Here is a 25,817-nt window from a genome sequence, read left to right on the forward strand (position 1 = left end):
TTTCACCTTTTTGTTAGATTGATTCCCAAGTATTTTTTTTTTTTTTTTTTGAGGCAATTGTGAATGGATTGGTTTTCCTGATTTCTCTTTCAGAGGATTCATCACTTATGAATAGAAATGCATTAGATTTATGCATGTTGATTTTCTAACCTGCTACTTTGCTGCATTCATTTTTTAGTTCTAGAAGTTTCTAGTGGAGTTTTTTTGAATCCTCTAAATATAGAATCATGTTGTTGGCAAATAGTGATAGCTTGAGTTCTTCTTTTCCTATTCATATCCCTTAATTTCTTTGGTCTGTCCAATTGCTCTTGCTAGTGTTTCAAGGACGATGTTGAATAGAAGTGGTGAAAGGGACTGCGATTGTGGCTTAGTGGTAGAGCGATTGCATAGCATGTATGAGACACTCGGTTCAATTCTCAGCACCACATAAAAATGAATAAATAAAATAAAGGTATTGTGTCCATCTACAACTAAAAAAAAAAAAAGATGTGGTCAAAGGGCATCCTGCTTTGTTCTGGTTTTTAGAGGGAACACTTTCAGTTTTTCTCCATTTAGAATGATGTTGGCTGTGGGCTTGACATAAATAACCTTTACAATATTGAGGTATGTTCCTGTTATCCCCTTTTTTTTTCTAGTGTTTTGAGAATGAAGGGGTGCTGTATTTTATCAAATGCTTTTTCTGCATCTATTGAAATAATTATATGATTCTTTAAGTCTATTGATGTGATGAATTACATTTATTGATTTTTGGATGTTGAACCAACCTTGCATCCCTGGGGTGAATCCCACTTGATCAAGGTGCCCTATGTTTTGTATGTGCTTTGTCAGAATTTTGTTAGGTATTTTTGTGTCTGTGTTCATCAGGGATATTGGTCTAAAGTTTTCTTTCCTTGATGAGTCTTTGTCTGGTTTTGTATCAGGGTGATACTAGCTTCATAGAATGAGTTTGGAAGGGTTCCTTCCTTTTCTATTTCATTGAATACTTTGAGGAGTATTGGTATTAGTTTTTCTTTGAAGGTCTTGTAGAACTTGAATGACAATCCATCTGGTCCTGGGCTTTTCTTGGTTGGTAGGCTTTTGATGACCTCTTCTATTTCATTGATTGAAATTGATCTGTTTAAATTGTGTATGTCCTCCTGATTCTGTTTGGGAGGATCTTATGTCTCTAGAAATTTGTCAATGTCTTTGAGATTTTCTATTTTCTTGGAGTATAGAATTTCAGAATTGCTTCTAATTGTATTTTGTATTTCAGTAGTGTCTGTCGTGATATTTCCTTTTTCCTCATGAATTTTAGTAATTTGAGTTTTCTCTGTCCTTTTCTTCCTTAGTGTGGCTAAGGGTTATCAATTTGTTTACTTTTTCAAAGAATCAACTTTTTGTTTTGTCAATTTTTTGAATTGTTTCTTTTGATTCCATTTCTTTGATTACAGCTCTGATTTTAATTATTTCCTGTCTTCTACTTTTTGGTGTTGATTTGTTCTTCTTTTTCTAGGTCTTTGAGATGTAATATTAGGTCATTTATTTGTGACTTTTTATTCTTTTGGTGAATGTGCTCCATGCAATGAATTTTCCTCTTACTACTGCTTTCATAGTGTCCCAGAGATTTTGATACATTGTATTGGTTTACCTCTAAGAATTTTTAAAATCTCCTCCCTGATGTCTTCTGTTATCCATGCATCATTCAATAGCGTATTATTTAGTCTCCAGGCTTCTGTCTTTTATTTTAACACTGATTTCTAATTTCATTCCATTATGATCTGAATACAAGAATACAAGGTAGTATCTTTATTTTTTTGTATTTACTAAGAGCTGCTTTGTGACATAACATATGGTCTATTTTAGAGAAGGATCCATGTACTGCCGAGAAGAAAGTGTATTTACTCATTGATGGATGGAATATTCTATATATGTCTGTTAAGTCTAAGTTATTGATTGTGTTATTGAGTTCTAAGGTTTCTTTATTCAGTTTCTGTTTGGATCTATCCTGTGGTGAGAGCGGTGTGTTAAGGTCACCTAGGATTATTGTGTTGTGATCTGTTTGGTTCCTGGAATTGGGAAGGATTTGTTTGATGTATGTGGTTGTGCCATTGTTTGGGGAATAAATATTATGATTGTTATGTCTTACCGATGCATAATTCCTTTAAACACTATGAAATGTCTTTCTTTAGCCCTTCTGACTAACTTTGGCTTAAAGTCTACTTTATCTGATATGAGGATGGAACCCCCGCATTTTACCGAGTTCATGTGCGTGGTATGTTTTTTCCCATTCTTTCACCTTTAGTGTGTGGATGTCTTTTTCTATGAGATGAGTCTCTTGAAGGCAGCATATTGTTGGGGTCTTTCTTTTAATCCAATCTGCCAGTCTATGTCTGTTGATTGATGAGTTTAGGCCATTAACATTCAGAGTTTTTATAGAGATATGATTTGTATTCCCAGTCATTTGGGCTTATTTTTGATTTTTAACTTGACTTGCTTTCTCCTTTGATTGGTTTTTCCTTTAAGGTAGTGCCTTCCTTTGCTGACCTTCATTGTTGTTTTTCGTTTCCTCTTGGAATATTTTGTTGAGAATATTCTGTAGCACAGGCTTTCTATTTGTAAATTCTTTTAACTTTTATTGATCATGGAAGGATTTTATTTCATCTTCAAATCTGAAGGTTAGTTTTGCTGGGTATAGGATTCATGGAAGGATTTTATTTCATCTTCAAATCTGAAGGTTAGTTTTGCTGGGTATAGGATTCTTGGTTGGCAACCATGTTCTTTCAGAGCTTGAAATATGTTGTTCCAGGCCCTTCTACCTTTTAGAGTCTGAACTGAGAAATCTGCTGATGTCTGTATTGGTTTCCCCCTATATGTAATCTGATACTTTTCTCTTGCAGCCTTCAAAATTCTATTTTATTTTGTATGTTAAGTATTTTCATTATAATGTGCCTTGGTGTGTATCTGTTGTGATTTTGTGTGTTTGGTGTTCTGTAAACCTCTTGTATATGATTTTCCATTTCATTCTTCAGGCTTGGGGAATTTTCTGGTATTATTTCACTGAATAGATTGTTCATTCCTTTGGTTTATTTTTTCTGTGCCTTCCTCAATCCCAATAATTCTTAAATTTGGTCTTTTCATGATATCCCATAATTCTTGGAGGTTCTGTTCATGATTTCTTACCATCTTCTTTGTTTGGTCAACTTTATTTTCAAGATTAAATATTTGTCTTCGTTGTCTGAGGTTCTGTCTTCCATGTGATCTAGTCTGTTGGTGATGCTTTCTATTGAGTTTTTAATTTGGTTTATTGTTTCCTTCATTTCAAGGATTTTTTTTTTCAGAATTTGTATCTCTTTATTGAAATGATCTTTTACTTCCTGCATTTGCTCTTTTAACTGTTTATTGGAGGGATCATTCATTGCCTGCAGTTGCTCTTTTATCTCATCCTTCACTTTGTGGATCATTTTAACTAAGTGCATTCTGAACTCCTTTTCTGACATTTCTTCTGCCATGCTGTCATTGTATTCTATTAATATAGCGTCTTGGTTTGTTTGGGACACTTTCTTCCCCTGTTTTTTTATGTTGTTCATGTATCTTCCCCTTTAGCAGTGTGGATCTGAGTCATTGCAGTTTCTCCTCTATAGGCTTATAGTGACCCTGCAGTTTTCCAGTAACTCACCTTTAAGGGAGTGATTAACATTAGCAGCACCCAATACAAACGTTATGCAGCCATAATCGAAATAGTCCCTATGAACACGTTAACAGTATTGTTGTAATAAACAGAGAGGATGAGTTCGATTATTATTGCCAGTATAACCAATAGGTTTGCAATGAGGTCCACAATGTCTGATGATGGACAAAGAGGATGAGAAGTGGGGGGGTAGGATGTAACTGTTAGTGGGATAAGAAGAGAGTGTATAAAGGTACTAGATCATAGGAAGATTGAAAGTAGAATCAAAAGAAGTTGGTTGTTAGCATGAGAAAAGGAAGAAAGAGACTCTGAGGAAACAGCTTAACAAAAAGTTAAAAGAGTAAAAAAAATTTAAAAAGAAAAATCTACAATTTAACAGTCATATACTATTCAAACCTCCCAGTCTTCCATAGCCTGATGCAGGAGAGATACCTAACAATGAGCTTCCAGTCTCTAGCAGGTGTCTCAGGATGGGAGTTGCCCCCCCTAAAGATGGTGGCTTCTGTTTCAAGGATAATCCAAGAGGGCTGTACCGGCTTCCTACTGAGGGAAAGGCCAGGATCCTGGAGTGACTCTCTTTAATTTTTGGTGCTGAATGGTATTCTATTCATATGCAGGTTTTTGAGTTGACATATGGCTTCACTTTTTTTGAGTAAATACCTAGCAATGGATTTGCTGACTGTTACGGTAATTGTATATTTAACTTTATAAGAAAATTCCAAAACATTTCCCAAGCAGCTGCCTTATCTTTCATTCCCAGAATTTCATGAGAGTTCTAGTTACTCTATCTTAGGTATTGTCAATTAAAAAAATTTTTTTTAGCAACTTTAGATGTTTTAAAGTACTTTTTAAAATACTTTTTAGTTGTAGATGGACACAATAACTTTATTTTTTTTATGTGGTGTGGAGGATCAAACACAGTGCCTCACATGTGCTAGGCAAGCGCTCTACCTTTGAGCCACAGTCCCAGCTCCTCACCTTGTGGTTTTAATGTGCATTTATCTAGTGATTAATGATACTACCATGTTTTTATGTGCTTATTTGCCTTCCATGTTTTCTTCTTCAATGAAGGGTTTAACCCCCACCTATAATGGCTAGTTTTTTCTATTTGTTGAACTTGTAGAGTGCTTATATATTCTAAATACAAGTCCTTTATCATACATGCATCTTGTAACCATTTTCTCTGAAACTACGGCTTGTCTTTGCATTCCCATGTCTTCAAGTAATGGAAGTTTTTATGAAATTGGCTTGTGGGTGCTTTTTCTTTTGTGGTTTATGCTTCTTCTGTTCTGAGAAATCTTGGTGTCATCCTATTCAACAAAGATTTTTGCCTTTGTTTTCTACTAACACTGGATTTCTTGACCTTGTCACTACTAGTATTTTGGGTTGAATAATTGTTTATTGTGGGAGGCTGTACTTATATCACAGGATATTTAGCATCCCTGGGCTGTTCCCATCTTGATATCAGTAATATTTCTCCAGGCTGTAACCATTGAAAATGTCTTCATCTTAGGTGTAATAAATAGCATTTGATAATATTAATCATTGCATAACTTCTTACAATAACTTCTTTTCTTGTTTTTTTCTGGTTTTTTCTCTCTATTCCTCTGGCTATTTTCTCTCAGTATTCTTGCTGCTTTACCTTCCTCTCATAAATCCTAGAATTATAGTTCAAAGGTTGTGGATGAGTATGATTCAAATGTGGTTTGCAAGAAAATTTTTTCTTTTGCATAATGTTTAAAAAAATTTGAAAGAGTATAGTGAACATGCAGTGCATAGCTGGTCACAGGTGTCATTACTCTGTATAATTCCAGGACAGAATTATTATTATTTTTTTGAGTTTTTAACTTGTTTTTAAAGTATTAGAATGTTTTGGTTCTCATCCACATTTTTTATATTCCCTGCTACTTGGGACACTCAGGCAGGAAGATGCTGAGTCCAGTGGTTTGTAGAGGCCAACCCAGGCAACACAACATAGGGGGAGAAAAGATAAATAAATACATACATATACAACTTAGATTTCTATTTTCAACCTTTTTCTCCCTCAAACTTTGTCCAAAAGCTTGTCATCCTTACATCTATCAAATGTATGTAGAGATTTGAGGGCCTTTTGGCATTGATTATAAAGGGGTAAACACCAAAAATAATTTGTATGATGAGAACATTATAATAAAATACATAATTTAGAAAGGAAAGGAATGTTGAACAGAGGTTAGTTAAAATTATTAAGGAAGTGAGTGTGAGTATGTTTGCATGGTGAGAGGAATGGTTCAGTAATGAGAGAAAAATGGATGAAGGAAAGCAGGAAGGAAATTTTTCAAAAAAACATGGAAAGGAAATCATTGAAATAATGTGGTGATGGGACTGGGGTTGTGGCTTAGTGGTAGAGCACTTACCTAGCCCATGTGAGGTATTGCGTTTGGTCCTCAGTACCACATAAAATATAAATAAATGAAGTTAAAAAAAAGTGCATCTTTGTTAAAAAAAATGTGATGAAATGGGAAGGACTTTGAAAACTTTTTTTTTTTTTAAGTCATAAGATAGAAATCTTAGTAGATTAAATCTGGCAGTGAGAAGACATGGAGTTTCCTGTTCTCTGTTATACACGTAATGGAGTAGAAGATGAAGTCATGAGTTCAAACCAAGGGAAGAAAGTTCTGAAGTAGTTACTTGAGGGAGTCAACTCACCAAGAAGATGTATTAGGAGTTCCAAGTGATACTGAGTACACTTGAGGTTTAATATCATCAATTTAAAGAAAAACCAGTCTAATGTGAGTTTCTTTAGCAATGTGCTACCACTTGGATTGAGGCAATGAGAAGGTTCAGCCATTGCTAGTTTTTGTCTGGCAAATAAGTCAGTGGGAGAAGGTGGCAAGAAGGTAAAGGGTATCTGCATGGTGGTGATTCTAAAAATTCTCAGTGATAAAGAAGGAAATACAGATAAGAAAGACGATGAAAAAATGTAAATGTGATAGGATTTGTCTGTGTGAAGTTACAGAATTATAAATTAGTAAAGAATTAGTAGTGCTCATTCATATGTGGAAGAAGTAAAGAATAGTAAAGTGGTTACCAGAGCCTGGGAATGGTGTAGTGGAGAGGGAGATGGAAAGAGGATTGTTATCTGGTATAGGAATACAGTTGAATAGCAGGAGGAATAATTTCTAATGTTTTATATCACAATAGGATAACTGTGGGTGACAACAATTAATTGAATATTTCAAAATAACTAGTGGAGATAGTTTTGAATATTCCCAAACCACAGAAACAGATAAATCTTGAAGGTGTTAGATATGTTCATTACCCTGATTCAGTCATTACACATTATATATACACATATGCTGGGTCATAGTGTACTCTATAAAATGTAAAATTATTATGTCAAATATATAAGATAAAAAATGAAAAGCATAAATATGATAGAATAGTTGTCTTCATGAGGATAAAGAATTACTGCTGTTGAAGAGTCAGTTGTTGTGGCTCATGCCTGTAATCTCAGCAATTCAGGAGGTTGGGATGGGAGAATTGGAAGTTCAAGGCCAGCCTCAGCAACTTAGGTCCTAAGTAACTTAGTGAGACACAGTCTCAAAATAAAAAATAAAAAGGCCTGGGGATGTGGCCCAGTGCCTGGGTTGAATACAATTTATCATTCTCGGATTTAATTTTCAAGTATTAGGTAAAAAGTGCATTTCTAGCATCAGTTCCATCTTATGTATTTGACTAATTTATCTATCATAGAAGGGGGTTGAGATATTTTGGAATATCAAGGGTCTACTACTCTATAGTCCCATAAGCCATAGATGAGTATTGTTAATATTTTAGAATATTTCTTTCCAATCTTTCTCTTTGTATATATTTACATAACATATTATGTGTGGGTAGTTGAGTATCTTTTAAAAAATTTACCAAATAAGTATTTTATTATTGCATTTAAATACTGAAAATATCTCTTCAAAGACTTTTATAAGTCTTGTTGGAAAATATAAAAATCTTTCTGAATTATAATATGTCTTGTTCTTATGGATTTTTTTAATCTGGAAATTAAAATATATCTAGATTTTCTTAAAAGCATTTGAGTTGGTCAAGGAGAAGAAAGAGTTCACTAATACACTATTTACAAAATAATGAAACCAATGCCATCAATATAATGTCATCTCATGTTTTTAAATAAAGTAAAATTGAATCTAAAAATTTTAGATGAATAATGAAAAACTGCAAGTAGAAGAAGCATGGCAAAGCAAAAGACAGAAATAAATTAGAAAGTATAATAAAATTAAATTCAAGAAATATGGAAAAATAAATGCATTCTTAGCAATTACAATTAAGAAAAAGAAAAATGAATAGACTTTAAAAGATGGTCAAGAATGGTTAAAGAGGGAATTGAGAAATAGTACTAGCTATCAAAAAGGCTCTTGAACATAATAACTTCACTAGTGAAAATGTTTACATTTTTAAGGAATATTGAATTTTCTTGTATAAAAAATATAGAATAAAGTTAAGGAAAAAAGTTACAAAGTAAAGCAAGGCATTCTAAAATGCTAATTAATCTTTTTATGACTCTGTCTGAAAATATTAATGTTAGTAAATATAATTTATAAGTCTGATCTAACTCAAATAATAAATGATGATGTTTTACTATAAGGAAATTTATTGCTATACTCGAATTGGGGAAAAGAAGACTGCTGCAGTGTAGTTTTTTTTTTTTTTTTTTTTTTTTTTTTTTGTGGTGCTGAGGATTGAACCCAGGGCCTTGTGCTTGCGAGGCAAGCACTCTACCAACTGAGCTATATCCCCAGCCCTTGCAGTGTAGTTTGATAAAAGTTACTACTTATTTGTAAATTATTTAAAAATGACAGTGAAAGAATACTTTTCATAGCAAGATTGAAAAATGTACTTATTAGCTAACATCAAACATAAAAGGAAAATGCCTTTAAAATTGGTCACTTTCAGTATTTAATTCAACTTTAATTCAGTGTTGCTAATTAATGTGGTACCAGTTCAGGAATTTCTTGTAAAAATACTGGTCTGCCAAGAGTCGGTACAGGGGCTGGGGTTGTAGCTCAGTGGTAGAGTGCCTTGCCTAGCACCTGTGAAGCCCTGGTTCGATCCTCAGCACCACATAAAAATAATTAAATAAAATACAGATATTGGATCCATGTACAACTTGGAAAAAAAATAAAAGAGGTAAGTACAGCTAGGTGCAGAGGTGCATGTCTGTAATCCCAGTGGCTTGGGAGGATCGTGAGTTCAGAGCAAACCTCAGCAACTTGACAAGGCACTAATAACTCAGCCAGACTCTGTCTCAGTAAGATATTATAAAGGACTGGGGATATGGCTCAGTGGTTAAGCCCCTCTAGGTTCAATTCCTGGTACCAAGAAAAAAGGTAAGTGCAGAAATTGAGAGGAAGTGTTTGGAAAATCTTATAGCAGTTTGACAGAGTAATTTTATGTTTTTTGTTTTGTTTTTAAGAACTAGAAATCAGACATTTAGGCCTGAATTTTATATCTTGTGTTTATATACTTTTTAAATTACATTTTTCTAGTTACTTTTACTAATTAAAAATTAGCTTATTGCTTATTAATTTTTATACACATTTTAATGAAGTATATCAGTGTGATGAATTTGAAGTAGGTCTTTTACCATAGTTTGAGGAGCATAACTCTGAATCAAGCTGCTAATGCAAGAGTATTTAAAAAGACACCAATGAGTTACTATGGGATGATACGATAGTACTAGAACTAGTAAAGTGATCACATGTAGAGAGTACTATACCACCTTTAGGTTTGGAAATTTTTTTTTGCAATTTTATTATAATTAAATTGTGAAATTTTCTTATGTAGAGCCCAAATCCATTGATTTAATTATGAGAACTGACTTAAAACATAGCAGAACACCAGGAATTCTTTAGGACTTTAAGAAATGATTAGAAATAGAAAGAGATCTAAAGTGTAGTTAATAATGTGAGAGGGCTGGGGATATAGCTCAGTTGGTAGAGTATTTGCCTTGCAAGCACAAGGCCCTGGGTTCAATCCCCAGCACTGCCAATAAAAAAAAAAAAAAAAAAAAAAAGTGAGAAACACAGAAGGAACAGCTTTACTTTTTCCACACATTTTGGAGAATGTCATAATGTCATAAAAGATTAAGCTATATGCTACATGGGTAGGCATTTTAATCTAAATGTTAATATGTATATTAACTAAATGACTTGGCATATTTTCCTTTAAAATTACTCTTTTAGAGAACAGAATCTTGGCATTGTTTTCCTCAAGAAATGGACTTTCCCCAAACCTTGGATATATCGCAGACCAGAATTAACGTGGGAGCAGAAGGGTCTGAAGTGATAGAGTTCCCCTCTTTGGAGGAAGCTGTATTGACCCAATCAGAAGATCAAGTAAAGGAACGAAACAGAAATCTCTTATGTTCTCCATTGCTAGGTAATGCCTTTGTGTTTTTAACTAGTATTATTAATACCTCACATTTGGAAAGTAGTTTTGGGGAGACTCTTAGTCCTGTACATTACTAAATCCTTTTTGATTTGAGGAGCTCTCTAGTGTTGTACTCAAAAGGACTAGTTTGTTTCTGGTTTTCTACACTGGCCAGCTGGTCTAGTTATATTAAATGTGCAGTTACCCTTCATTTTATCATGCCCTAATGCTTATAGAAGGCAGAAAGGTGAACTTCCTCTTTAGTGGGTATGCCTCTTCAGTTCCTGAATTGGTAGAGTTGTTCTTGGGTAATGCAGATATTATTCTTTGACTGGTTTTCTCATCAGTGGAGACTCCATGTTTCCTATACAACCAAACAAATGTCTATATTTATCTTGTTTGATTCTGAGAATTTCTTAAGACTTTAAGACCAAAAAATTGAGATAGAGAGGTTAAATGGCTTAACTGAGGTAGATATTACTACTTTCCTTTGTTTAGTGTAGAACAGTGGTTTTTTTTTTTTTTGTTTGTTTGTTTGTTTGTTTGATACCAGGGATAGAACTCAGGGGCACTTGACCACTGAGCCACATCCTCAGCCCTATTTTATATTTTATTTAGAGACAGGGTCTCACTGAGTTGCTTAGCACCTCGCTGTTGCTGAGACTGACTTTGAACTTAAAATCCTCCTGCCTCAGCTTCCTGAGCCACTGGGATTACAGGCGTGTGCCACTGAGCCCAGCTAGAACTGTTTTATTAGCTTTAAAAAGATAAACTTTAAGTACCTTTCAGATCCTCAAGGAATTAACTGAAATGATTTTATAGAATTTTGTACAGAAGTGTGATAGGACTTGATTCAGCAAATTCTTTTCAAACATAAACAAATGCTATCCAAATCAAGATTTTAGTGCTATAGCCATTTTTATTTTTAAAGGATTGTAAAAATCAGTGCTACATTCTGTGATGTAGATCATTAAAATCCTTTTAGTTCCACATTTTTAGGATGTTGATAAAATTAGAGTACTGTTGTTGGAGGAGATGAAAATGATTGGTAGATGAGAGGGGTGGGGTAAGGGGAGAGGACGTTCAAATATTTGAAAATCTGTCACACTAAAGAGGAAGCAACTCATTTTTTCCCATGTTTTTAAACTGGTGCATTATAGTTGTACATAATGATGGGATTTGTTGTTACATATTCATACATGCACACAATATAATGATATCATTTAACCAGTATAACTCCCCAACACTTCCCCTCTCCTTCCCCAGCAACTCATTTTTAATTTTTAATTCACTCATTTATCTAAGTGCGCACTTGTTTGATCCTATGGGTAGACAGATGAAAGCCACTTCCTCTTTTGGGAAGATAATCTAATTAACAGAAAACAATAGTACCCTAGGTTGAGTGTTATAATGGTCTCTAGAGCAAGAGTCTAAATGATAACCCACAGTTCAAGGCTTGATTCTGTACTATTTGTGAGCTAAGAATGCTTTTTGCATTTTTATTTTTTGCAGTGCTTGCTATTGAACCTAGGGACCTCACACATACTCATGAGCTACATCCCCAGCCATTTTTATTTTTAAAGGATTGTAAAAATGAAGCATATGTGACAGCCCACGTGACCAACTAAACCTAAAATATTTACTCTCTGCTCTTTGCAAAAAATGTTTGCAGACTCATGCTTCAGGTTAAAATGAGAATACATCACTTATAGGGGGCTGTTTTCAATTTGATATAAGAAAGGATTTTCTAAAAGAGGTTGAACAACAACAGTGAGTGAGTTTTGTGTCGCAGCAAAGTGTCAAGCAAAATTCTGTAATTTTAGTAACGGGTAGGAGATGGTACTGTGACTTCTATAATATTTTCCAATGTAAAGTAGTATAATTCTAGTTTCTTGCTTATTAGAGATAAAATAGAACATTTAAAATGATAGGAGCAGATCCCTGGATCTGATGGTCACAGGATATTCCATCTTGCTGTTTTGTCATGCATTAATTCTGTGATTGGGTATTTAGGTTCTCACCAGTGGCAGATGTCATTGATGATGTCAGAATGGTTAAATAAAAGAAAAATCAAGGCTGTCAATAGTTGTCCAATGTGAGCAAACAAACAATTGAAAACTGTAAGCAAAAGGCATGGCCACCCCCCTTTTGCACATTGTATGCCATGCATTTGAGAATTATTAACTCATTAACTCTGGCCTGTTCCTTTAGAAAATACATTTTCCCATTTACCTAGTTTAACTCTCCAGCTCCACCCTAGAATATTGTTAAATATTTAAGGAAATACTTGAAATACTGCTTATAATTTACTTATTTCTTGTTCTTTCCTAGTTATACTTAAGTAGTTATTAAAAATGATAAGGATTTCTAAAGGCCAAATGTTCTCTCTGTATGTAGATGCTAACATACAATAAAGGAGTGGGAAGGGAAGAAGAATTCATTGGATTAGACAAAGTGGAATGAAGGGAAAGGGGGGATGAGAATAAGAAATATAGTAGAAGAAATTGGACATAACTTTCCTATATTCATATATGAATACATGACTAGTTTAACTTCACATCATGTATAACCACAAGAATGGGAAGTTACATGCCATGTATGTATAATATGTCAAAATACATTCTACTATCATGTACATCTAAAAAGTGCAAATAAAAAAAATTGAAGAGAAAAAATTTTGATGAATATGTATAAGCTATATTTATATAGCTGAAAGCCTTGTGTGCAGGGTGGTACTTTTAGTTCTTAAAAATGCATCTCATAAAATACAGATTATTTAGAAAAGTAAAAAAAAAAAAATGATACGAATTTCTGTAGGTTTTGGAACCTACAGAGGAGGTCTAGGATTCTTAGGTTCTTTAAATGCTTAGCACATAATTAATTGTTTTTTTTCTTTTTTCATAATTAATTGTAAATAATATATTTTCTATACTTGCCCAAGATTCCCCCTTGTAGCATTAACCCCAGTGTAATTTGGTGTCTATGTTAAAAAACCTTCATTATTCTACAAGGGGTAAAGGACATCGGTTTTGAAGATTTAAGACTGATTTTCTAAGTCAAAAACTAAGGAAAAAAACTTATCAATTGTTCCTAGATGGTAACATCAGTATCTTATCAATTTCTCATTTTCAATTAATTAATTCAGTAAATAAATACCTCTGTTTTGAATTCTACTAAGTATACAGATACTTAGCCTAACCATTGAGGATATGGCTGTGAATAAAGTAGAGGTAGAGTTGACAATTTTTATGGAAAGCAGACAGACCAAAAATGACAGGAATGTGAGAAGTTACCATAGGGAAAGTGTGCAGGGTTTGAGAGTACATGGGTGCATCCACCTACTTGGGAGGCTGAGGCAGGAGGATTACAAGTTTGAGGCTACCCTGGACCATTTAGCCAGATCTTGTCTCAAAATAAAAAATAAAATGTACTGAGATGTAGATCAGTGGTAGCGTGCCCCTGAGTTCAGTCCCTGCCACTGAAATAAATAAGTGGAAAGAAAGAAAGATGTTAGAGTACGTGGGTGTGTAAAGTGGAGGGCTCTGTGAACCATGGCATGTACACTTTTTGTAACTAACTAAAGTTCCTGGCAAGAAAAAGTTTTAGAGGAGGAAAAAGTCTCTGGGTTCATAGTTTCAGAGGTTCAGTCCAGGATGGTCAGACTCTACCGTTGTGGTCCCAAGGTGAGGCAGATCATCATGTCCGAAGAGTGGTGAAAACTGCTTTGCTCAGCGTTTAGCATAAAGGACAAAATATATAATCCCTGAAGGCAGGCCCCTAGTGACTTATTTCCTCCAGCTGTGCCCTACCTGACTATAGTCACTACCCAGTAATCCATTTAAATTATTAATCCATCAAATGGATTAATCCTCTGATGAGATTACAGATCTCATACATTTCATACATTTCATCTCTGAGCTTTTCTTCATTGTCTTATCACAGTGAGCTTAGTGGGGGCACCTCATATCCAAGCCATAACACTTGGTTTGCAGTAATTTCAGGGTGAACAGTGGTGAGAGGGTGGAGACCTCCTTTTGTACACATTATTGCAGGAATTCTGTTTTTTATCATTGTTTGTTTGGTACCAGGGATTGAACCCAGAGGTGCTTTAACCACTGAACCACATCCCCAACCTTTTTTTTTTTTAATTTTATAATTTTTTAATTTGTTCTAATTAGTTATACATGACAGTAGAATTCATTTATGCACTTTGATATATCATACATATTATGGGGTATACTTTTTCATTTTTGTGATTGTATATATTGTTGAATCACATCAGTCATGCAGTCATATATGTATATAAGGTAATAATGTCTGTTTCATTCTACTCTCCTTCCTATTCCCATATCCCCTTCCATCCCCTCCTTTCACTCCCCTATACCTAATCTAAAGTAATTGTTCTTCCCTAGTTCCCCCCCATCTCCATTGTGAATAAGCTATTTGAGTAGCTTCCACATATCAGAGAAAACATTAGGCCTGTGGTGTTTTGGGATTGTTCCCAGTTCTTTTTTATGTTTTATTTTGAGAGGGGTTCTTTCCAAGTTGCTCAGGGCCTCATTCAGAGTTGCTGAGACTGGCCTTGAACTGGTGATCTTCCTGTCCCAGCCTCCCAAGCCACTGGGATTACAGGCGTGTGCCACTATGTTCAGCTAATTTTTTGTTTTGTATTGTACAAATGTTGTAAAGAGTCAGAACGTAATACCTGGTTTATTTATATTTTAAAATTAACTTAATCTATTTATTTTGTAGTACTGGGACCTTGTGCATGCTAGTCAGTGTTCTGCCACTGAGCTGCACTCCCAGTTCCTATTTCTGACATATTTAAGGGCATTGTCATGACATTGTCTTGAGTATCATTGAAGCTGACAGGAAATCACAAGAATTTTTTTCTTTAAAGGAACAATTCTCAAACTTTAGGTAATAGGTCTCCTTAACACATTTTAAAATTACTGGCAGTTCCAACAAGCTTTTGTTTATACAGGTTATTGATAATTTCCATGTTAGAACTTAAAACTGAAATTGTGTTTTTTAATTTTTTAAAATATTCTTTAGTTATAGATGAACATAGTACCTTTATTTTACTTTTTATTTTTATGCGGTACTCAGGATCGAACCCAGTGCTTCACACATGCTAGGCAAGTGCTCTACCACAGAGCCACAATCCCAGGCCCTTTAAATAGAAATTGAGAAAATATTTATTAATTCATTTAACTAAATATTTAAAATAGTAAAGCTAAAAAGTCTTCATTGTATATTAACACAAAGTACATAGTTTTCTAGAAAACTATTATTTTCTGAAACAAAAATATTTTTAAGAGTAGCCTTATTTTACTTAACAATTCTATTATCTGACTTAGAAGACAGCAAGATACTCATGTCTGCTTCTGCATTTGATCTGTTGTTGTATCGTACATGTCCTAGCCTCTAGAAAATGCCACTGTTCCCTTTTAAGAGAATGAGAACTGAATAAGACAAATGATATTTTAATATTATTTTGAATATAATTTTGAATCTAGGTACATCCTAAAAGTGTCTTAGGACCTAGGAGTCCCTCTGTCACACTTTGATAATGGATATCTTTAAATTATTTAAAATTGAAAGAAATACACAAAATAGCTAAGAAATACTGAAATAATTTTGTACTTGCTAAAAAGTTAGAATGCTTAGGTTCAACTGTCACTGGCACTTAAGCTGTTTGAATATGAACAGATTACTTAATAAATTATTTTTATTTTATTTTGGGTACCAGGGATTGAACTCAGGGGCACTTGATCACTGAGCCACATCCCCAGCCCTATTTTGTATTTTATTTAGAAACAGTCTCACTGAGTTGCTTAGCACCTTGCTTTTGCTGAGGCTGACTTTGAACTCGTGATTCTCTTTCTTCAGCCTCCTGAGCTGCTGGGATTACAGGCATGTGCCACTGTGCCTGGCCAGTTTACTTAATACTTTTTAAGTTTGGAAATTATGTTTCCTCACGTATAAGTTAGATGTAATTGCACCTATCCTGAGGATTAAGAGAAATACTTTGTTAAGGTCTAGACCTTGCCAGGTTCAATAAATGGTAGCTGCTATCATATTTTTATTCTAATGCTTGTAGAAATGTCCAGTTAGCAGTATATTTAGGTACTTTAAAGTATTACATGTGTAAGCTAAACAATTCATTTTTAGGTTGCTCAGCATTTTTATATTTAAAATTTTACAGTCATACAGGATAACTTTGCTTCTCCTGATTTGCCTTTGCTGACATGTTTGACACAAGACCAGGAACTTGGGTCTGATTCCTTATTTCACCAAAGTGAACTAGATTTTGCACCTCTGAGGTAGGATGATTTATTTATTTTCCTTTACCCTTTCTACTTTTTCTTATTATAAGTTGTTTTTAATATTAATGACTTCAGGTTAAGGTGGGACGTTGAAATAGAGGTAAAATTCTTAGCACGCATTCTGAAGGTAGTACGGTGGTAAATGTGTATATTAATTTGGCATGGTAATGTATGTGTAGAGATGTGCTGGGTGACTTATTTAAAAAATTTCCAGTGTATTCTAGCATTTCAGGCATATTTTAATTATAAGGCCCACTGGACTTTCCTTTTTATCAACTTCCTCATACATATGCTGTTATCATCCCTTTGCTTCTTTTTACCTTCATTCTTCAAAAAAGTATTCATTTCTAGGCTACTTGTTCTACACTCTTATTTTGATCAACTGTTATTGAATCTGCCTAGTTAGCACTCTTTATCTTATCTGAGAATATGAAGTTTTATAACATAGTCCAAAGTTATGTCCTTTAGAATAATCATAATGGGAGAAAAGTCTGAAATTCCTTAAAATTAAAATTATTCAAGAATATAATTTTTCCTCTTTTAGAACTGAAAGAAGAATCCACCTTAAATTAAAAACTTTAGATGTTGGGTTGGGAGTATAGCTCAGTGGTAAAGCACTTGCCTAGCATGTGTGAGGTCCTGGGTTTGAACCCCAGCACTGCAAAACAAACAAAACTATAGATGTTTAGAATGTAAAAAGTAACCTCTGCCCTTGTGCTGTGTATTTCTTTTTAATTACTTTATTGAAAAGTGCTCTGTACACATGTGATTGTCAACCTATGATTAAGTTACTGTAGTATTTTGGGAGCGAATCCCTTGAATGGTTTTCACAAGAATAAAAAAGACTGTTAAATGAATTAATGCAGGTCATACATGGTAAGTGATAAACTAAATATTTAAAATAGTAAAGCTAAAAAAGACTATTTTGAATTTTTCATTAAAAAACCTTTTTCAATAATATGAAAATCGGATTCTGTCTTGTTTTAGGAGAAGTCAAATAGTATCAGGATCATAGTGTGAATAGTTCACCTTGTTACAAAGATTTTGCTTTGTTTTGTCACTTTAAAGGAATTCAAAATTTGTTTTTTAACACACTTTCAAATAAAATTGATGTCAGCGAAATATATTTTGTATTTTCACTTTAGTGCTTAAAAATTAGATGTTAAGGTGTTACTTATTTATATATAACTGTATATTTTCAGAGGAATTCCTGATAAGTCTGATGACATTGAATGGTTTTCTCGGCCATCGGAAGTTAGTGAAGCTTTGTTCCAGGCTACCTCAGAAGTATCTTCAGACTTAGTTAACAGTTGCTTTAGTGTATCTCAGCACCTCCTTACAGGTAGCACAGCTGTTGGGTCTCAGCGCTCTTTTTTATCTCCTGAACAAGAGAATAATAAAGAGAATACTTCATCCAGTACTGTTGATGAACTGAAAATCCCCAAAGATTCTGATAATTATGATGGTCTTTCTTCCTATATGTCATGGAAGACACGAAAAGATATGCAGCAGCCAGGAGACAATTTTGCTGATAAAGATCAAGTTTCAGTTTCAACTTTGTCTGATATTAGTGATGAAAATATAGCTCCTAAAAGAAGTGACAGTTTTGCTGCTTCTGGTTTACATGTGCATTGGAAACAGGAAGCTTTACAGCAGACAGAAACCAATAAGGACCATGTTTCTTTTCCACATGAAGTTGCTTATGATAATAAAATGTCGTATTCTTTCTTGCGAAGCTTGTTGGAAAGAAGAGGAAAAACGGTTCCCTTGACCTCTGATAGTCATCATCTTGAGAGTGTAGTTTTAAGTTCTCCTGCTGAGAATGAGGTGAAACAAAAGATGGATTCTTTGGAGGGATATGAAAGAAATGAAGGAGGTCTGCAGAAAGAATTATCTCAAAGTTTTAAACAAAAGGAGACAAGAAATAATTTAGTATCTTCAGAGGTGCATCCCAGATCTTTAGATGTGAAGTATGTTGGGAATATTGTAGTTCCTGATAATTCTTTAAAAGTTTCAGAAGCACATATACTCTCTGGAGGACATGATATCTCTAAGATGGAGGCTTCTGGTGGTCCCCTTCAGACAGCTACATCCAACTTGGATGAGACATCAGTACAACTGTATTTTCAAGAGGAAAGAAACCAAAAGGAAACTTCTGCCTTTGGTGAGAAAAATGTCATTGCTACTGAAAATGTAGCCTTTGAGGCAGTTATTGCCTCTATTGAGCCTTCAGAGAAAGAGAGTACAGTAAGTGAAATCCAAACTGGCATCAGTAAATCTTTAACAGGTGACAGCCACGAGAGAGAATCAAAAAGTCCAGATCTTTCCCCATTAAATTATACTGAGGAAAGCTCTTTCTCTGATACATTTAAGTTCCCAAATCATCAGTCTACTTCTGGGGAGTTTGAACCGTCAGCTTCACAACCATTATTACATAAAAATGATGATGATGATAGTTCCCTATGTTGGTATCCAAATTTAAAATCAACCCCTAATGCTCCTCAGAAAATGTTCATTAAGCTACTTTCTGTTACTCCAGAGCTTAAGTCATCTGTCTTTTTAAGTGGAAAACCTTACAACCAGGCTGTTGGTCTTGGCAAAACACAATCAGCTGTATTTCAGCGTGATATATGCAATGAACCATTTCTTCCCATGGGGAAGATAAAGTCTGTTTCTGCTCTTGACCTTGCAGAGAAGGTAGGATCTTCAAACATTACTTATTCAATGAAAGTATCACCTTCAGATTCTTTGGTTTTACAAGATTTAAAGCAGCAAACCTTTGAAGAAGTTGCAGATTCCTCAGACTATAATGTGGGTAAGAATGCAAACTTTAGTAATGTCATTGAAGGTCCTCCTGCAGCTGTAGGAAGCAGCTTTTCAGCAACCTTGCTGGCGTGTAATGCAAAGTCACTAGGTGCTTTACCACCAACTGATGATGCATCATTAATTGTAGTCAGCCAAGAGACATTGCTGAAAGCTGATATAAACCAAGGGGCAATACCTTGGCCTGTGGGAGCTGAGTCCAGTTTTACCATACATACAGTTATGCAAAATGACTCCTGTTTTGTAGAGGAACTGCAGGAGAAGGCTGACTCTGATGACATTACTCTGGATAATGATACTGAATCCTATAGCCTAGATGAAAATGCTGTTGTATGCAGTGAAAGTGTTGCTGACCTACAAAGAGAGGTGAGATACAATAAAATGATACTTGTGGGAAACATAGTTTTTTTTTATATTGTTTCAGGAAATGGTATTTATTTTTATTTTGCTTTTTACTATTTCCAGACATGTGATCAACATGACTTGACTGGTGAGTATGGTGAGCTGGAAGTTTTAGAGAATTTGCTTGATGATCTTTGTGATAGCTCTCTGCCCTGGCAAAATACTTCACAACTACCATGTGAGGAGGAAAGCGATTTTGAAAAGCCTGTAAGTTTTTCTGTTTGATATTTCTTATGGTTGGGGGAAAGGAATATTTTAGTTAAAAGATGGAAATTAAAGTAAAGGGCTCATTATATATCCCCTAACACTAGTTAGTGACTTGTAACCTCTGGTCTTCATTAATTTGTTAGAGGTTGGCATAAAAGAAACATTGATGTTTTGTAAACCATAAGATCTAGTGATTTCTGTGGTGTCTGGGGAAAGAGTTTCTTTTGGAGCTCACACGCCTTTTATCTTGAGGCATGCTAACTCATGTCTCTGTAGCAGTAAGTCTTTGGAACAGTGTTAAGATTAGATACATTTACAGGGATATTCAAATGATTGTGCTTCCCTCTGCTGATTTTCTATGTATAGGCCTTGATCTTAGCCGAAAGGCCAAGAAATGATCAATAGGCCTTGTAATATTCAAGTATTTCTCCTTGGATAAAGAAATCATATTATACCAGATATGATAGTACTCTTTCTGCATGGCTTATCATCCTTTCAGGGGGTTTGCCTGCTCCTTGGGCTTTTCCTCGCTCTCCTGGTCTGTGTCTTAAGACTAGTTCACAATAGCTAGATTGTGGAACCATCCTAGATACCCTTCACTAGATGAATGGATAAAGAATCTGTGGTATATATGCACAATGGAATATTATTCAGCCATAAAGAAGAATAACATATGGCATTTGAGGTAAATGAATGGAATTGGAGAATATCATGCTAAATCACGTAAACCAATCCCAAAAACACAAAGGCCGAATGTTTTCTCTGATAAGTGTATGATGATACAAAATGAGGGTGTGGGTGTGGGGGGGTAAGAAAAGAAAGGAGGAACTTTGGATTATGTTGAGGGTAATGAGGGGGGCGGGGTGGGGTATGAAAGATGGTGGAATGAGACAGACATCATTATCCTTTGTACATGATTGATTACATGAATGGTGTGAATCTACATTGCATATAACCATAGAAACAAAAAGTTGTACCCCATTTATGTACAATGAATCAAAATGCAGTCTGTAAAAATGAAAAAATAAATTAAAAAAAGAAAAGACTGGTCATTCGTACTTCCTTGACTCCCTTTGATATCTACCAATTGTTCTTCTAAGTGATTGAGTAGCAACTTATGTGTGATACTGCCTAGAGCTATGAAAAGGGCATAAATATTGGGGTCAAATTTCAATTATTTATTTTTTTTAGGATAAGGATGTAGAAGTGTAGCTTAATGATAGAGCACTTGGCTAGCATACTCAAGCCCCAGTAATGCCAAAAAATAAATAATTAAAAAATAAAAAATAAGTAAGTAAATAAAGAAAATGAAAAAGTAAATAAATAACATTTAAAAATCCAGTTCATTTACTGTCTTAAACCTTCTGCTTTGAGCAAATGACTTATAGCCTGACTTTCCTGATCTATATGAAGAAGTGGGAATAGTAATAATCAACCTCATACATTTTTATATTAAATAGGGTAAGGTATATAGCACTTATGGTAACTGTTACCAGTTGTTTCCTACTCTTCTGTCATTTTCATTGTCAGATACTGCTTGAGGTGTGTGTAACAAGTTTCTTCTTGTTCTTGATAGCAGTATGTAATAAAATACTCTTTTTAGTTTCCCTTATTTTGGTTGTTTAACTCAAAAAAATTAAGTAAGATTCAAGCCTTAGATTTGTTCTTTCTTCCCCTTCCTTTTTTTCCCCCCGCCCCCCTCCTTTCCTTCCCTCCTCACCTGCTTGGACACTTAGTTTCTTCTTGAGACTTAAATGTCTGTCTCTGTGTGGATGGTTATCACCTCTTTTTGGTTCCTAATATTTGCCCTAACTTAGGCCCTTAGGGTATTTTGTATAAAGTTTTCTTGTGGAGATTATCATCACCTCAGTTTCAACTTTATATAAAAATAATCATACTGACCAGATTGATGTAGACTTCCTAAGTTCTTATAGAAATATTAGCATTTTTTTCAGTTTCTTAGTCATCTTTGTTTCTTTCTTCATTGTGGATTTAGTGTGGGAAATAAAACAAATCTTGACATTTTTCTCCTGGTTCCTCCAGTTTTCTAATGAAGATCTATTGATCTTTCCAATACTTCTCATCTTTTTCACTCTGTATTTTATTTCGTATTACCTTTTCTAATAGTTCTATATTTTGAATCTTTGATACAATGAAATTTTATTGAAGTCAAGATCATGATAGAAGTTTCTTCTTCCTATATTTGGATGCTGTGGCAAAAAACTACTGTTAAATACACATACAATTATCTATACATTTATATTAATGAACTATATTAAAGTTTATATTAATGAACTATATTTCAAAAGAGTCTCTTAAAAGTTGGAGAATTTAAAACAGTGCTGTGTGTGGAGCAGCGCTCCTTGGCAGCAGCATCATTTTAGATAATTCTTGCCGGGTTCCATTCTAGGCATTTTAGAATGTCTTGTGGCACCTCTGGCCTCTGCTCACTAGATATCAGCAGCATTCCTTTCCCCCCAAGTCATGACAGTTTAAAATATTTCCTGGCATTTTGAAATATCCCTTTACACAAGGTGCAAGATCTTCCTCAATCGAGATCTACTGATCTAGAGAAACCTCTGCAGGTAGTAGATGTAGAATATTCATTTTCACACCCTGCCAATTTCCTGAGAATTGAAAAAAACCATGGTAAAAGAGAATAGAATAGTTTGTGCTTATGTGCATTTTTAGATTTCTTCCTGAGAGGGTATAACTAGAGTAATCTTGTTAGGGACTTAAACAGATGTAAAAGTTGTATATATTTTTATGTGAGTGTACTGTGAATTTAGTGGAAAGTTGTACATGTTTATGTATTAGTGTCACCAGCAATGATTTCTAATTTCTTTTCTTTCTTTTTTTTTTTTTTTTTGTGTTACTGGGGATCGAACTCAGGGCCTTGTGCTTACGAGGCAAGCACTCTACCAGCTAAGCTATCTCCCCAGCACTCTAATTTATTTTCTAGCCAGGAGATATTTGGATCTGATGAAACAGTAGGAACTTTTTTTTAGCAATTAACTTTTACTTCATTATCAATTTATATTTCTGACTACTTTCGATTCAAGAAGCTTGAGGACTTTGGGATTTGTAATTAGCACTCTTGTAGTTCTTTAATGCTGTGATTTTTCTTCTAAATATTTGCGAGTGTCCAGAAACATTCCTGTTCTGTCTTTTCTTCTTACTCTTGCCTTCGCACACGTCTCCCCATAAGAAAATTCTTGAACTTGTCAAGAATAATACCGTGGTTCATATATTTTAATGATGGTTATTTTAAGGAGCAAACTTAGGTTAACAGAAGACTTTCACTGTCTGTGATATTTTATAAGGCAGGTTTCTAAACCCACAGAATGATTTGTAGAGTCTTCTCAGAGTTGATCAAATAAGATATGAATATATATGAATTCAGTATATATGAATGTATATGAATTCAGTAGAGCTGAGAATATTGATCATAAGTAAATGTTGACTATTATAACTACTTAAGAGTTCATTTTTTGGTGGGAGGCCCGGGGATCGAACTCAGGGGCACCCAAAACTAAGCCACGTCCCCAGCCCTATTTTGAAGACAGGGTCTCACTGAGTTGCTTAGCGCCTCACCATTGCTAAGGCTGTCTTTGAACTCCAGATCCTCCTGCCTCAGCCTCCCAAGCTGCTAGGATTACAGGCGTGTACCACTGCGTCCAGCCAGAGTTCATTTTTATAATAATGAGGTTTGTTTTTTAGCAGGTGAAGTCTGAAATTGATCTTTTCTTTTTTTTCTCTTTTCATAGGTAGTTCATTCTAATCTGGACATTTGTGAATCTTTTCCATCTGTTTTGCCTCCATTTGTTCCTCATGAGCCAACCACAGAGTCAGAATACCATGCTTCAAATCTCAGAATGTTGAGGGTGTCTCTTGACATTGTGCCAAAGACTCTCCAACATTTAGCAGGTACGTAGAAAAAGAAGGTATTAAATGTCTTCCTTATGGCTAGTTTGTGAAAAAAAACTTGCTATAAACTTTCTAGCATCTTGAGTATCCCAGATTAGGGATACCTGGATAATTGATAAGTGTTATTTCTGGTTATGTCTGCGAAGGTGTCTGTGGAAGAGATTTGAATAAGTGGACTAAGTAAGGATGTTCTGCTTTCACCAATATGGGTCCTGCCAGTTGGCTGAGGCCTGGATAAAACAAAAAGGGAGGGGGAAAGGCAAATTTGCTCTCACTCTCCTGGAGCTGGGGCATGTGTCCTTGGATATCAGGCCTTTTTATTGCAGGCCTTACACCACCAGCCCCCTTGGTTTTCAGGGTTTCCCTGGTTCTGAGGCCCTCAGGCAAGAATTGAGCCATACCAACAGCTTCCCTAGACTGACAGCAGTATAAAATCATTATTTCCAGCCTCAGCTTACTTCTTAGAATTACCTACCAGTCCTTTTACTCAGTCAGCCCCATCTCATATTCACTTTAACATAAATTCTAAGTCTTTACCAAGCCACTTTCCTCAATGCCTCCTGCCCTACTTCTACCACTTGCCTCCTCCCTTACTAGATAATCTTACTTTTTGCCTCAAAATTGTTCGCCCTCTGTTTCCTTTCTACAACAAGATTATTTGCATCTGCTCTTGTCTTCTTTAGCTTAAATAATTCGTTTTTCCCTTCAGTTACATAAAATGTTTATCAAATGATATTGTTTAACTTTAAAAAAATTGATGCATTATAATTATGCATAATAGGAGGATTCATTATACTATATTCGTGCATGCAAATAACATGATTTGATGAATAGCATTCTCCAGATGTGGGGTTCTTCTGTACCCTGAAATTTATATATTGAAATCCTAACTCCCAAGGTGATGGTATTAGGAGGTGGAGCCTTTGAGAGGTAATTAGATTATATGGACTTTTAGTGCCAGTTATAAACAAGAACTCACAGAGATCTCTTGCATCTTCTACCATATGAACACACAGTAAGATGGCATTGTGTATGAGGAACAGGCCTTCACCAAACCGTAACATGCCAGCACTCTCATCTTGAACTTTCTAGCCTCTAAAACTGAGAGAAATAAATTTACATTGTGAGGATAGGAGTGATGAAACTCTTCATGTATTGGACCAGAAAGGACTCCTTTACTTTTGTTATGTTTAGATAGATAATAAATGAAATTAATAAATATTTAGAGCTCCAAATATTTATAGCTTTGGAAGGAAAATGATGTATTTAGAATGCAAATTAAAGCCATCTATCTATATTAAAAATAGCTTTGTGGAGATATTCACACCATACAATTCACCCATTTAAAGTGTTCAATTCACAAAATTGTGCAAACATCACCACAGTCTTAAAAACATGTTCATTCCCCCAGAGAAAACTCAGTTACCTGTAACTCCTTATATCATACCTCTTCAGCACCCCTAGCCCTATGTAACCACTAATCTACTGTTTCTATAAATTTGCCTATTTTGGATATTTTCATGTAAATGCAGTTGTACAGTTTGTGGTCTTTTGTGACTGACTTGCTTCATGTACATAATGATATCAAGGTTTATCCATGTTATAGCATGAATTGGTACTTATTCCTCCCTATTGACCAAGAATTGTCCATTGTATGGACTTACCAATTTGTTTATCTGTTCCACAGTTGATAGACATAATCATCTGATTGCTAGGAATAAAGCTGCTATGAACAACCACACACAAGCTTTTGTGTACAGAGTTTTCCTTTCTTTTTGCTAGGAGTAGAATTATTGTTTCCTGGAGCTATATTTATCATTTAGAGGAACTGTTAAATTGTTTCCTAAAATCTGTGTATCATATTCCCTTCAGCAATATTAGGATTTCAGTTTCTCTGCATCCCAACAGTGCTTGTTATGCCTGTCTTTTTGGTTATAGCCACTCTGGTTGATGTTAAAAGGTATTACTGTGGTTTTGATTTACATTTCCTTAGTGGCTAAGGATGTTGGGCATCTTTTCTTGGGTTTATTGTCTATTTG

The 25,817-nt window shown here is 34.7% G+C and overlaps 1 protein-coding gene and 1 non-coding gene across 2 annotated transcripts in view; both read left to right on the forward strand.

Moving 5' to 3' along the window:
• Alms1 (ALMS1 centrosome and basal body associated protein) overlaps positions 1-25,817 on the forward strand; it is a 226,398-nt gene that overhangs the window by 42,684 nt on the left and 157,897 nt on the right. The window contains 6 exon segments of the mRNA XM_047522128.1: positions 9,904-10,099; positions 16,299-16,416; positions 17,622-18,096; positions 19,492-19,608; positions 19,708-19,851; positions 23,619-23,778. Coding sequence (XP_047378084.1) covers positions 9,904-10,099; positions 16,299-16,416; positions 17,622-18,096; positions 19,492-19,608; positions 19,708-19,851; positions 23,619-23,778 — 1,210 coding nt within the window.
• Trnaa-ugc (transfer RNA alanine (anticodon UGC)) lies at positions 9,637-9,709 on the forward strand. Its single transcript has one exon. It is a non-coding gene; the product is annotated as a tRNA-Ala (tRNA).

The sequence above is a fragment of the Sciurus carolinensis genome, chromosome 13 (assembly GCF_902686445.1).
Source record: "Sciurus carolinensis chromosome 13, mSciCar1.2, whole genome shotgun sequence".
Taxonomy (NCBI): domain Eukaryota; kingdom Metazoa; phylum Chordata; class Mammalia; order Rodentia; family Sciuridae; genus Sciurus; species Sciurus carolinensis.